The sequence below is a fragment of the Pyxicephalus adspersus genome, chromosome 9 (assembly GCF_032062135.1).
Source record: "Pyxicephalus adspersus chromosome 9, UCB_Pads_2.0, whole genome shotgun sequence".
In the NCBI taxonomy this organism is placed as follows: domain Eukaryota; kingdom Metazoa; phylum Chordata; class Amphibia; order Anura; family Pyxicephalidae; genus Pyxicephalus; species Pyxicephalus adspersus.
In genome coordinates, this window is record NC_092866.1 from 18,402,245 (window position 1) to 18,418,090 (window position 15,846).

General features: G+C 37.8%; 1 protein-coding gene across 1 annotated transcript in view; it reads right to left on the minus strand.

Moving 5' to 3' along the window:
• CMIP (c-Maf inducing protein) overlaps nucleotides 1-15,846 on the minus strand; it is a gene marked incomplete at its 3' end in the record, with an annotated part of 97,373 nt that overhangs the window by 31,084 nt on the left and 50,443 nt on the right. The window contains 2 exon segments of the mRNA XM_072422719.1: nucleotides 5,834-5,884; nucleotides 12,144-12,269. Coding sequence (XP_072278820.1) covers nucleotides 5,834-5,884; nucleotides 12,144-12,269 — 177 coding nt within the window.

Sequence of the window (15,846 nt, forward strand, 5' to 3'; positions counted from 1 at the left end):
CTATTTCCAAAAGGATGAAGGGGTGGAGATTTAAAAGAATAAAGAATGGATGTCTCTGACCAAAGTTATATTTACGGTCTGTGTAGGGTGGGGCTTGCTTCAAAGCTGGAATTTGTTCAGGGAAGGTCGGAGATAGAAATTCATACGTCAATACTGTTGTGCCAAACAGTCTGTTGGAAACAGAGCTGCTGAAAGTTGATCTTCAGATTATACTCTAATAAATAATCCCCAATCAGATCTCTTTTGTGCCTTTCATAAAAAAAGGCTCCACTCTGTGATCCCGCATCACAAGTATCTCCGAGCTCTAAAGTCATTTAGCATGTGCTTGTTCAGCTTTTGTAGTTCCAAGACCTCTGGTCTTATGCCAAACCAAACTTTAATCTGTGCAACGAAACCATTATTCTGTAACTGCAAAGAAAACAAACTTCTTCCAAAGCGTGGTCACAATAGCATAGAACGTTGGCCAAGTCATGTATGTTCATAATCAGTACTGTCTTTGGGAACAAATGGGTTGCAAAACTAACCTTCTCAAAATTTATTGTGGGTTGGTAGTTTAAAATGTAAAAAGTTAAAACTCCAGGAAAAGAATAATTATAATGAATTTGTTAAATTGAAGTAACTATTACAAATGTACTAAGCAAAAATTCCAACTCAGTTTAACTAAATCTGAATTTGATATAAATTATGACTTTTAGACTCAGCAATCTAATTCGAAGCTGCATTTGCAGGTTGTGCAACCTCCCTCTCATGGTCGGTTTAGAAGAAGCTGAAGAGGCTAATGCTGGAACAAAAAAATACAGCCCCATTGCACACAACTTAGTGTTTCTCAACCAGGATACCATCGAACCCTAGGGTTCCTCCACAGGTTGCTTGGGGTTTCCTGAGCCATTAGAGAAATTTTGGTTCCTCAGGACAATTTACGTGACACCGCTGATCTTTTTGATCTGTATGGGCGATATACTCCCCACTGGCCAGCAATGAAGGAAGCATTCTTCCCACTGACCACCACACCAATAAACTGTGAACTGTAGATATAGTAATTATAGCAGGGTACCCTACAACATTTCAAGGGTTTCCCCCATGGAAAAAAAAAGGTGAGGAAAGGCGGATATACAACATGTAGAGTCATTTCAATGCATGTTTTCAGCTTAACAAATCAGTATTTTTTATTGACAGGTTAAATTCTAGAACTAGCTAGCCCTTTATGTCAGACCTCCCTGTCAACCATTGAGGTCCAAAACTTGCTCTGTGCCACTATCACATGCATGCAAACACAGGGATATCCTGATACATATATCTTGTTAATGTTCTTCTGCAAAGGATGAAAGAATTTTATTTACATTAAGCATATGGGTCTGACAACCAAGGTCATGAGACCAAAGAGTCAAAAAAATTAGAGGGTTCCTTATTTCCTTATGACTGCTTGAAGATATAAAAGCTGTAAAACAAGCTTGGCTAGTAATCTGGTCTATGAACTGGCCAATTAAGCATTACACTTTCATACTTAAATTTTTATAGCTGAAAAAGAATGTTGACTGTTGAGAAGCATATGCATATAATATCCCAATATAAAGGCAGTCTTGTCTAAAGATGACACAGAAGCAATTTAAGCTGAAAATTGACAAGGTCACAGCTTTAATGAATAGGTCAAAGTATAAACAACAACTGCAAAAAAATGTATACTTTGTACATACAGGTATACTTTGAGAACAGCTTTAAAAATAACCTGAACAACAGCTACATGTCTGTCCTTCAGCAGCATTCAACTATCCCAAACACTGGCTTGAGGGCATAAACAGTAAAAAATTAACAAAAAAAAAACACAAACACAGCCGAAGTAATTGCTGCCAATAAAACTGTGACAACCACAAACTTCAAAGACGGAAAACTTGTCAGAATTCTTCAAGGACAACGTGTACCTTCCAGAAGTAGAGAACCCAAAACCACCCCCCTATACTACAATCCTGGTCCAGCCACAATGAATCCTAAACAACATTAAGATAAATACAAAGCTAAAACACCAGTAAATGACATGTCTCCGGCTGTCATGCCTCACTTTTCTAAGACTTTGAAGGGGCCTTCATTAAGGTTATTAGGGGCACAACATGTCCTTCTATATGTATACACATACCTTATACCTGTGATGATTCATGATTGCCATTATAATGTTAAGATGTAGGAGGCCTCTTCATGAATTGAAGAAATTGAAAACTTCTGCCAAAATACTAGGGTCTATATTTTTGATTCTGTTTCTTGTCAAATTCTAGCTTACAAATAACACATTTAAAAAATGTATTTTTAGCATTATTTTGCTACTTTATAATATCACTTTTGAACTCTCGTACTTGTTTTGTTGGAATGTTTAGGCACCATGAATTATTACATATTTAATGTCACATTCTCTTATTTCTATCGCCCCCAACTGTCCTGGCCTATATCCCTGTTATTTTGTAGGCTTTTCTTTGCCTTCTGTACGGCACTGCAGATTAAGAGGTGCAGCTCAGTGTTGGCAATGTATGCATGGCGTCACAAGATAATTGGACTGGGCTATCTCCATATCAGTTGTAGTTGTTTCCAAGATTAAGTTGTAACTTTACCATCAGCTTTAACTTATTGCCTGGAATTTGCAGTAGAGTGGAATGGAGTTTTTTTGGAAATGTATTGTTATTATTATTATTATTATTAACAATAATAATTATGCAGCACTATACATTAAATAGGGGTTGCAAATGACAGACAGATACAGACAGTGACACAGGAGGAGAGGACCCTGCCTCAAAGAGCTTACAATCTAGAAGGTGGAGGAAGTGATATTAATATTTATGCCTGCATTGCTGCCAAATACTATTTTAAAAGGTATGCAAACACAGTCTTTCAGGTGGTCACTATTTGCATACACATAATAATGTGGCCCCCATCTGACCAGATCTGTACAAACACCAATTTTCTAAATATAGTTGCCCTCCGAGGCATAATTGTTAAACTGTAAATTTAGACAATGTCTGCATGTCCTTTACCTCTCATTGCTTTGGCTATGTATGGAACTGCAGACAGTATTACTTGGTAGGTTATACATAAACAGGAAGCTTCAGTGTCTCTGGGCAGGTAGCTGTGACAGCAGTGCATAATTTACTAAGGCAATTATATAAATTTCTTTTCAAATGGGTGTTATCAACAGTTTAATGAACCTTTGCACCTCTACTCTGTAATTATAGCCAATTTTTGGATTCCAGGAAGCCAAGATCAGACGTCACCGTGTCCTAAACATCTAAAACTGTCACCTCTCCCTACTGTGTCAACAGGTGACTCTTTCAGTTCCAGACATTCTTCAGATTTCCTAGTAGCTTTCCTTAAGAGTTTTATTCTGGCTACAAGATGTAATTTACACTTTTGTAACCAATGTATTATACTGCTATGGTATAATGTAGAATGACAGAGGAGGATCACAACACAATGACAGAGGAGTACAACACAAAGATTTCAAGTAATATTACAAAAAACACAATACACTAAAACTAAATTTATATATTTATACATACAGTATACACACATTCAGGGACTACACACAAGAGATAAGTTGGTATTGTTGTCCAAGTCTACTCTTTAATAGAAGCTTTCAAACTATAAAGCTCTATAAAATTCTTTCAATTCATTATTAAGATTTGTTCAGTTGCCACAATAAACGTTTTTGACATTTCTGCTACATGGAGATAAGCTGCTCGAAAAAAATCCCCTTAGGTTTGTCCCCACCAATTAATATATGTCACCTCAGTACTTTCTAAATTACAGGTTGACATTCAAAAATCTGGCCATCGATTTTCCTGTTCCTTCAGATTTCCAGCATGGATTTCGGGGCGTATGTTCAAATTTACCGGGTTGGTGCCACTGTTTTCTGGAGGTGCGGTTTATGTTTTGATGGCGCTGTATTCCAGAATCAGCTGTTGGGTCATGCTTGCACGTGCTAACAGGCATTCCAGTTCATTCCTTCTCATTTTATCATTTAATTGCTATTGTATAGCTCCATTATAGATTCAGCAAAAAAAAGAGGTGGTGTAAAACGTAAACATCGTGCGTTGTTGATCGCAGAGACAGTTTTTTTCTGCTAAATATATACAGCATATATAACCATAAAAAATCCAGCATTCCTCAGGCTCAGGGGTTGACGGATTTTTGAATGTCAACCTGTACTTAAATCTGAAGTCATATATAAATATACTTTCATACCAAATACATGATACCGAATATTCAATGGCCTGTTTTAGAGAATTCCAGAAACACAAGTAATAACTATATGGGACACATTTGACAAATGTAATTAATTTAATTCTTCATTTAATGCTCATTTATCATTCCTTCTCATTAAATAATGGTGGAAAAAGTGGTTAGTTTATTCTTGTCTCAAACACCTTTTTGCCACTTTTGATTGAAGGTAATAAAAGAGTTTCTGATTGCCATTCCAGAAGTATTACTATAAATCTAACTTCAGGGACCAAAACTAGTTCCCACCTTGATAAATATTGCATCATTAATGTGAGAAAGGGGTTTCAAACCGTGTAGAAAAAGGAAAAAAAAAAAAGAGGGTCTCAGCTGCACAGGTAAATGATGATGGGTTTACAGCCCATGCAGCTAATCCACGAATAGCCATAATTTTCTACATTCTACAGTGTGCCACACACCTACAACCTGACCTGTAGGAATAAAACGCTATGAGGAACTGGTGTGGGGTAGGGCTTTCAAACTTTCTGCTCTGAATTGCCAAGTTAGGACATTCTCATGGTAGCAGCTGTCAACAGAATGAACAGGAAATAAGGTATGGGCCACTTTGCTCTTCTACTTATTTGACAAGGCTTTTTTTTCACCTTTATCAACCTTTTCATACCAGACAAGTATGTGTGTTATCAAAGAGGGGTTATAGTGGTCAGCAGTGAAGGGGATGGCCAGCATGAGGTGTCCTTAATAGAACTATTTGCCTTTAGAAGCTTCACACTTTATGGTCCCCACAGTCTGATAATAAATCCCTTTTTACATGGAGATAAACAGTTGAAAAAATAGTTCAGATTGCCTAGTGATATCAATAAAAACGATACCCAGATCTTATTTCTCCAAATAAAAAGATCTTCCTGTCAATGGTTAACACAGTTTCATCCTATACGTCTAGCCCATAATTTAAGAAACATATACTTATGCCCAGGGAATATAAAACACCTTTTCGGATGACAAAATAGGCATAGAGAAATGGTAAACCATGCTCTCTACTTCTCATCTCAAAAGGCTTCCTATTATATTTTAAATCCATATTTGCCAGCCAGGAAGTGTGTATATAAGTAAGTAAATATAAAAATATAAATAAATATAAATAAGTATATGTATTTATTTATCATGTATTCTCATAGGAATGAAGTGATTAAATATATATACACACACACATATATACATTTATATTTATGTATTCACTTAATTCCTAGAAGAAAAAATGATTATAAAAATAATAATAATAAAAAAAAATCTAAAGAAGGGTTAGGAAATCTGACATAATTTTGTAGGTACTTGTCTTTTCTCTTGGGAAATTACTTCTCATTTCTCTCACTCAAAGCACCCAGAAAGGGAAAGGTAATCCAAATGTCATCACCAAAACAGAAAGTAGGCAGAAATCTCTAAATAAAAAACGCCTATTTTCAGGCAGCTGTTGGGACTTTTTTGGGAAAATGTATTTTCACCACAACTTTATGCTTATTAGTATTAATAATACCTAGTATTTATATAGTGCAGATAGATATATTACACAGTACTTTACAAAGCCTATAGCTTATATAAGAAGAATTATTTTACTTACCTTCCATTGCAAGGAGTGAAACCACTGATCTCTCAGATAGCTGTTTGCAGCCTGTAAAGAAATAATAGATGTCAGTAAATAAAGAAACAGAAAAGTCAAAAAGACTGTTATTAATGAACTAAATATTTCTTCAGGTCAGGCTTACACAGTAAAGACTGATGACCAATGTCTAAAAACTATGTTGCTGTGGTCAGTTACTTTATTATTCCATGTTCTTGTTTGTCTTGGATATGCTGAATTACAGGTTCTACTTTTGCAGAGAACAACACTGACGGGGCTTACACTTGCTTGCTTACGCATTTTTTTCTGGCAATGCCAGATGTTTGTCTATAAGTCTGCTGAATCCAAAAAATGGTGTAAATTCCCGGGGTCATGGGGAATGGATGAATATGGGTGAATCATGCACTGGGTAGACCGTTCATAAAGATAGCAACCATATTTCGAGGGTTTAGGACTGAACCCCTTCATCAATAGACACGGACCTAAGCAGTAACATGTTGTCCATTTTCCTTAAAAAAGCTGCTGAATATAAGTGATAGAAGGACAACTCCTAAAATACCTTTTCTGGTTTATGATCACAAGAAATGCAATGAACTGAAGACTCACTTGAGCAAAAGAGTCACAGGTTGTCTCCATGTGCTGGGAGCTATATACCTTCCATAACACCATCCACACAACCCACTTCTGTAATCACAATCAATTCATATTTATTTCCTGGAATCTCCTCTCTGGTAAATATCATATCTTCCTGCTATGGACACATTAGTGGCTTCCAGGCAGGCAGGCTTGGTGTGGTGTACAAATAACAATGGCTCTTTAGTATCTGCTTCCTGCAGTGTATGTCAATATTTGCTCCATGCTGGGTACACATTTAATCAGGGCAGCAAAGTCTGTTATTGAAAATGAACAATACAGCTTTTTTTTTTCTTTCAGCTGCTAAATTGATAAAGGAACAGCATCTCCAGTCACCGGTTTGCATTATAAACTGGGACTCAGAAAAAGAAGTGGCCAAATGATAAGTAAACCAGCAGGTTTGCCAAGGGTGAGTTTATTTTGCCTTTTGACCTTTTATTGTGTTTAGCCTGAAGTACCTGTCAAAGAATCGCAAGGCTGTGTGGAGAGGCTGAGATGTTGCACCTGTTGTGTATACAGTACAGCCAGCCATTTTGTTCTCTAAACTAAAGGAACCTACAAACATAGGATCATCATGGATGAATCAACCATTAAAGCTGAACTACAGGAAAATATTTTAATGCACCCTTTGAAATACATATTTGCATGCATTCCATCTAGCCCTGAGATTTAGAGATGGGGAAGTTCTGTAGTCCAGCAGGTGAACTGGGCAAGGATGACTACATTGTTTGGGGTTTTATTGAAGTGTTGTCAGCTCTCTAAGAAGCTTCCTAAAATTCTACCTCATCATATGTATTTTTCTGTAAGCGGCCCTATCATAAATATACAATATATAAAAAGGATGGCTAACCTTCTTTTTTTAATATTGAAATACAGAGATAAAATTGAGGCAATTGGCACACTTTGTCCTTCTGATGAAGCCTTTGGGTAAAACGCTTCAAGGACAATAGAAAACCGTACACTATAAATGAAAAAATATGATATATATGTAATGTATTGTGTAATATTATACATGTCATGTAATATGTAATGATGAAAATGTACAAACACAAGCTGTTTTGCTTGATTGTTATTAAATATCATAAAATAAACTAGTGTTTTATTCTTTTAATGTAGAAATTTGGGGTAGGCACCTGAAAAGTCCGGACAAAAATAGAAATTTCGTTTAGATGTATTCATATTAGGATGTGGTGCCTTTCCAGAATGCTCTCCCACTAATCTTTATCTAAAAAGGTAACCTTTTTTTTTAAATTTTTATATTTAAAGGGAAGCACCCGTCCTCTTCTGTCTTCACCACAGCGGACTCCATCACGTATCTCAGGAGGCTGAAAAAATAATGTACCGATCTCACTTCATATGCAATCTGATTTTTTTGCTGATCTTGAGCATAGGCAGAAGGGGTTTTCCTGAATTGAAAAACAAAAAGTGATGATCGAACATATGTGAAGTGAGATTAAAGCCGCATACACATGTGCAATTCTTGTCGTTGGAAAGGATCTTTCACGATCCTTTCCAACGATAAGGACCGCACAATGCATGAACGAGTGCTGTACATACAGCACCGTTCTCCTCTATGGAGAGGGGGAGAGTGAAAGAGTGGCACCCTGCTGCGCGCTCTCCCCCTACCCTTACATTAGGATCGCTCGTCGTTCATCGTTCGTGGATCCGCCAGGACAGATCCACGGACAATGAACGACGCGGGCTGTACACACGCCAGATTCTCGCCCGATATTCGGCCGAAACCGATTATCGGGTGAGAAAAATTTGATGTGTGTACGTAGCTTTACACTTTTTTTTTTTTACATTTACAGGAAGGCGCGTCACCTGATCTCACTCCTGCACAGTGCAAGATCAGGTAACGTCAGCAAAGAAGGAACAAGATGGCGGTGCTCATTGTCCAGTACGTGCTAGTAAAGAGAAGGAAGACGGGACTGTGTGGGACCAATTGGACTAAGATAACGGAGGGATTGACAGCTGTCCACCTATAAAGGCAAGTGTAATTTTTTTAATGAAAGTTCCACTTTAAACAAAAAAACATAGGCAAGTATTGCACATTTTATGTACTTCATTTTATAATCTTTTATTAGAATAATTTGTCTAGTAACATATAAACCACAACAAAGTCTTTTTGATACTGTTGCCCAGTTTAAATGCAACATGGTATAGATTTGTATGTTACTTTAACAGAGATTTCCCCTTACACAGCAAGGCTAGGAAAGATGATCTTGTGTGTACAACACACAGTGACGCTGTGTATGTCATGTAACACAGTGATTATCTCACCTATGACGCCTTGACAATGGCTGTGAAACCCAGTCCCCTATTATATGCCACAGCACAACTCACATCACAGCCATTAATATTGTACAAGGCCAATGCTTCCATTAGAGGCAGCACATGATGAATTGACGCTGGGAGGTGTGTGTACAAATGGCTCTTTATGTGTAAACTAAACAACAGTGCAGGCAATTAGCAGACTTTAATGCTGGGAGAGAGATTTATCACCAAGGCAGGAGAGAAGTATTGTCATTTTTAACTGATGCTAACAGGCATTGCTCATTAGGTGTCAATTGTGCTGAATGAGGGACATTGAGATTTTCTGGACAGTAAAGCTCCAATCTGCTGGATCTCAGGCTTCCCCTAGTCAGTGCGGAAAAAAGCCTACAATTCATGGGTTTTCCTGTGTACTTTTGCAAGCGAGCAGTTAATATGGGACCCTTATAAATGCTATCGTCATGCTGCATTTGTTTGCATCAAAGCATAACGCGGGCTTTTGTCCAAGGACCATTTAAAAGCATTGGCAGTGAGGAACAACTCAGCGTAACAAAGTAGACAGATAAAAAATTAGGCTGGTGACATGATTGGATGTTTTTAGTATTTTGTTACACTTCAAAGAGTAACAGTCACTGCAAAGGAAGCGAATTAAAGCGTACCTAAACTCACAATTTTCACTTTACATAAAGTGAACAACCCTTTGTGCAAAGAGAAAAATGTGCAGTGAGATCTGCAATTTTTTTTTTTTTCATCCTACGTCACCCGAGCTTGCGCCTGGGTCGGGTGACGTATGATAAAGAACAGGAAGAAGAAGAAGAGAAGATGGCAGCGCCCGGAGCACCGGCTCCGGAACAGATGTCGGGACGACGTGGGACCTGATGCAGGACATCCCCAGAGTGATCAGACCGCCCTGCGGGATTAAAGGTAAGTTTGTTTATTGCCATTTTGGGTTTAGTTTCTCTTAAAGTTTGGAATTTTACTATTATTATTAATATTATTATTATTAACAGGATTTATATAGCACTAACATATTAGGCAACGCTGTACATTAAATAGGGGCTTTAAATGACAGATACAAACAGTGACACAGGATAAGGGGACGACCCTGCTCCCAAGAGCTTACAATCTAGGAGGTGGGGAAAATATATCAATTCAGTTATAATTTCTCTAACCTAATCACTTTCAAAGGTAATTATCAATATTTGAAACCTGCAGATTGTAAAAATGAAAAACAACTTGGTCATGCAACACAATATCGATCACTTTTAGTTAATTAAAATGGGAATCAATTCATGGTCAATTCAATGAATTATTGAAAGTAAAAATCAACTTGTTGAAAAACTTAAAATTTTTTCCAAAAATGTGAGAGCAGACAGGAAGTGAAGAAGTTATGGAACCAGTAAAAAGCTTTCAGACGTTTCTGGGTATAGTTCTAGCTAAACTACAAAAGGTATGTCACATTGAAAATACCCTATACTTTTCTGTTTAATACTAGTCTGGTAGTAAGTATGAAATTGTCTTTTTTGAAGAAATTGTTGGCCTAGTCAAATGACCAAATGTCTAGGTGTGAACAAACTCCATATTTCTCCTATGCACAAATTATCTAACCAAACCCCATTGCATGACCAGTAGCAATGGGATCCCATCACAGCAGTAGTTTTTGTAGTAAAAGCAGGTGTTCATGATGATCCTATTATGGGGTGAGGATCTGACTGTGCAGTGCTTCCCTAGAGGACACCCACTTGTGTTTCCAACAGTAGAATGTCCTTATCATCCCACACAAAGATTTTCCATTTTGGTATACACAGATCAGAGCAATGTAGCAGCGTTAAACTATCCAGTGCAAAACCCTTGTGATTCAGTTCCTAAATCGGAGGCCCTAAAGCTGTATAGAAAACTGATTTCTGTAATATTCTCATTTTAAAATTCCAGATTAATAAATAAACAGCAACAGGCTTAATCCTATAAAAGTAAACACATAAACACGACGCAAGCACAGGCTACTGTATCTTCAGTGTGCATTACCAGGGCTTCTCCCATGTTTGTTTTTCCATCTGGTTACCTTCTGATTATTAGGAACAGAAGGGGAAAAAAGGCACCACGTGTGTGTGCAAAACATTTACACAGGGAAAATGAGCACAGCAATAATACCTTCTGGACTCATGAGTTTGTTTAACTCTTTTCGGTCTGTAGCACATGTGCTATAGGCTAAATGGTTCACAAGGAGAATACAGAAGTTACATGCAAAGGGCCCATTCACAGCTTTGCACGGCGACACTTGATGCAGATTCATTTCCAGTCCAGTCCAGTCCTTGCCATTGGTAATCCAAATGGTTCATTTTTTTTCTCCAGCGCAGTATATGCATCCTTTATTACATGTTTCACCATGTGCCAGGGGGCAGATTCACTTCACAGATAAACTTTGGGGTGCAAATGAAAATAAATCCACAGGGCATTGGTATTGTCATGTTAATTGGATACCGTCATGAGAAATTCATTAAAATGATACAACCAGCCATCTAACATTTCCAGAAAGAGGCTTGCAATAGCAGTGCCCATTTTTATTCCTTACAGAACAAACCGTTTCGGTAGCATGCCCTTAGAATGTTGGTTCCCACTAGCTTCTTTGTTCAGTTCAAGTGAGTGTTTGTCCAAAACTTAAAGAGGAGTTTTGGTTAAAGTAGGGAAATGGTATAACCCCTTTCAAAATTGTATTAATGTCTGGAAATCTTTAAGTCTAATCATTTGTATGGTCAACGATCCAAGAAACAAATTCCCATCATTTTGGAGATCTACACTCACTTCTGTTGCATTTGCAGGAAGGAAAATGAAAGTAAAAGGGAAATCTTCCAAAATCACCCTAAAGTGACACAGGCATGTGGCACCACTTTGATCAATCAAACTTTCCCCCTATTTTTCTGCAGGGCCCTTAAGGTTGTAGCTGGACCTTCTGGACTTTCACCACGTCCTAGGCTACTGCTAAATTGCTTGATGATTTGGCTAAAGCAATAGTAAGGACCTTCAACATCTGAAATAGTTTATTCTCTGCGGTTGGAGATTTTATAACTACTGGCAAATGCCCAAAAAGTTGGTTTAAAACCTTCACTCGTCTGTGGAGACAAATAAGGTATATAAAAGTGAACCCATGCACCACCACAGTATTATAGGAGGATCACCACACGTTTTATCATTAAAGTAGGTTATCAGAGGGAAAGAAGTATAGCACCACCATTCCTGGGGGATGTCTACCCATCACATAATCATATCATCATAACAGAATATAAACTCATCATAGATGATTATCTTACATTCACTGTTATTTGGACTTTAAATAGCTCAACAGGGTCATTTATCATTAAATTAATAAAATTACACTACACAACCTAATGCATGTACATCATACCTGAAGCAGGATCGTTCCTCCAGGAAAACTTAGCTGTAAACAGTATTTTGGAGCATTCTCCCAGGACAGAAGCTGGACATCCTCAATAGAGCTGTATTGCATGCTATTCTCCATGTACCCGGTAGGCTGCAGAGACAAAAATTAAGATATGGTTATTTTCTTCTGTAAGACCAATAGGCAGCTGGTAATATTTTTAATCAGAAAGAAAAAAAAATAGAATTTTTACAAAGACCCAGTCACATATATGTCATTAATAATATAAATATCTCCTTGTCCAAAATATACCTGCAAGCTAGAGCCCTGTCCAAAGATCAGGTAATGCACATGGTGCCCACCTATGTCAGGTGGTGAAAAACAAATGTGATCTATAAATTCTGAATTTATATTCCAGCCAGTGGTAAAGCAGCAAAAATACACATTTCTGTTAAAGCTGGTTTCATGCTTCTGGGGAATCGCAGGGCCTCTCTTCCATTATTTATACATAGGATTAGGATTTGAAACCTTACTCCAAACTGCATTTTAATCATGGCCAACTGCACAAATAATGTTGTTTATGTGATTATCAGCTGTGGACTGCAGTGGACAGAAAGAAAGAGGCGAGGCAGAGGTTTCCAGAAATAGGGGTGTTAGGGATGCAGGGGGTGTAGTTGGGCTTTTGGAAATAGGGTTGTTGGGGATATAAGGGGTGTAGCTTGGCTTTTGTAAAAAGGGGTGTTGGAGATACAGGGGGTGTAGTTGGGCTTTAAAAAATAGAGTTGTTGTGCATACAAGAATTTTAGGTGGGCTTTTAAAAATAGAGGTGTTGGAGATACAGGGGACTTAGTTCAGCTTTAAAAATAGTGGTCTTGAGGATACAAGGAATGTAGTTGGTCCAACCCAAAATAACAGACACTGCAATGGTAAATAACTAAACCAAGCATAAAATTATATTTAAAGGGTATTTATACAGAAAGTTGGTCCCTGCACAAGTAAAATTGGAAAGCTGTTAGGTGTATGACGACAAAAATCTAATATGCACAAAGAGGTGCTCTTAGGACATGAAAGAAAGCAGGATGCATTCCAGCAATTTTAATGAGCTTCTGATGTTTCGATGCCTAGGGAAAGGTGGGCTGCATTCAACAAAAAGTTAGACACCTATTAAAACTCATGGACTTCAAAACAGAAGTCCAAGAGTACCTCGTTTCATATATATATATATATTTACTTATATTGAGAGAAGGGGAATATTGAAAACATTTGACCACAATCATTAAGTTAAAAAAAATATAAATGTATGAACATAATGTGGTAAACACAGAACACACAAGGCCAGACATTCATTCAGTAATTATCAAATATCCGTCCTGGCACAAGAAGCGTGACCAGTGGCAGCTGGCGGCCTTGCTTCTTAAAGGTGGATTTCGGCTCCTCAAGAGCACTCCAGACACGCAGGTTGACATGGCAACCACCATTAGCAATGCGACTTTCAGAATGGCTTCCCTTCAAGCTTATGTGCACTCGAGTTATGCAGAAGCCTTCATGGGCAGCTGCAGTATGTGTGTAAACCGTATAGCAATACACAAATGCTAGACCAAAACTTGTCTGTACTGTACTTCAGTTACAAGGCTGTAATTTAATCTGTGCTTACGCAAAGGCTGCCGGCCATCACAATCCAGGGCTTGGCGCACACTCTGCTTTGGAACTCACAGGAGTCAAGCAGAGGACGTATGGCTGTTTATGATGATTTACTAAGCAGATGTTTGTGTGAAAGGCTTTCTGTGTAATACATTTTTCCCTTGGCACTGTTGCTTGGAGACGCCATAACAACTTGATAGCGAGGGCCCCCTGGCTTTGTGTTACAAATCCTACTAAAAACTACAACCTTTTGAGAAATGCTTTCAGGAAAGGTGTGTAGTTTATTAGATTTAAAGGGTGACGCCACCTTTCACAATACAGAGAACAATGAATGTGTACATAAAAAAGTTCCTATACCTGTACATGCTTACAGCACGCATAAATGATGTGGAATTTGTTATTTGGTTATATTAGTGGAAAATATTTAAAATGTAGCAAAATGTCTTCCTTCCCAAATACAGACATGATCGGGATTTCTACCAGCCCTGTTTTAAATAAGACAATCTGTTTTTTATAACCACTGTCTGGTCCATAAGCACTCAGTATTATCCAACCTGGAAAACTGGTCTAACTTCTAACTTTCTAACTTAAAGCGTACCTAAACTTAGAATTTTTACTTTACATAAAAGGGTAGACAACTCTTTTTTGTTAAGTAAAAATTCTGTATGTTTTTTTTTCAAGTCCAACACCCTTTTTAAAAAAAAAAAAAAAAAAAAAAAAGGGGGCAGCACCCCTCCCTAATTTTTGATTGCCTAGGCGATTGGGAATAAATGGGAGCGCAAAGCCTCCCAGGATACCTACGTCACGCATCCCGGGAGGTTCCTAGGTGATCCTTGTGGGAGATGCTCGCGCATGCGCAGAAGGAGCCCTTTCATCAACAGTGAGATCGTTTTTTTCCCCACAGTTTTTTCCCCAACTTTTCTCACTACATTACCCGTCCCAGGTGCGACATCGGGTGATGTAGTAAGAACGCAGAAGAAGAGAAGAAGATGGTGGCGCCTGGAGCGCCAGCCTGAAGACGAATACTGGGACGATGCGGGACCAGATGGAAGAGACCTCCGGACCGATCGACTGCGCTGCGGGATTGAAGGTAAGTGTATATTTTTTTTTGTTTTGGCTGTTTTGGAGTTTAGTTCCCTATTAACTTTCTAACGCCCCTCTCTATGTAGGAACACTTGCAGTGGCACCTAATGAATTAGGCCTGCAATCACTATTTGTTGACTTCATTCATACATTTTATCAATGCTGTAATTGTATATTTTGTTATGTATAGAACAGATCTTCACATATTGTCAGTTCCAGGAAATTTTCAAATGAAATAAAGAACAATTTTAACCTCTAGTTTATCATTAGCTTTATATACTACTTCTAATTTTAGCTTTTATGCCTCTATTTTTGTACTGCTTCTGTTTTAAATTTTTTGTTTTATATATTTTTTTTTCTTTTTCAGTGTTGCATTAAAAATCACAACAAATTAAAGAAACATCATTTTAACTTGTTATAAAAGAGATACGTTGCAGTAAAAAAAATTGTGTTTCTTAAGAGGCTAATAGGTTTACCATGCTGACGCGCTCATCATGAGTAAACCACACTGCTTTGCCATGCCTAATGAGTCATGTTCAATGTAAGTAAGCTACTCCATCTTTTCATTGCTGCATACCACACCTATCTCCTCTGATCAGTGTTTCAAATGCCAAAAGGTCCTTATAGTGGCAGCACGGTAGCCTTTGCAGCGCTAGGTCCCAGGTTTATATCTTGGCCAGGACACTATCTGCATGGAGTTAGTAGGTTCTCCTTCTGTATTTCCTCCCACATTCCAAAAACATGCATTTGGGTTAACTGGCTTTCCCCTAAAAAATTTACCCTAGACTGTATTAAAGCATATGACTGAGGTAGGGACATTAGATTGTGAGCTGCTTTGAGGGACAGCCAGCGACATGACTATGGACTTTGTAAAGCTGCCTAATATGTTGGCGCTATAAAAAATACTGTGTAATAATAATGATGAGTGAATTTATTATAAAAAGTTATATATATTGGACATTATTTAATAAAGCTCTCCAAGTCAGGAGAAGTTAGACTATCATGG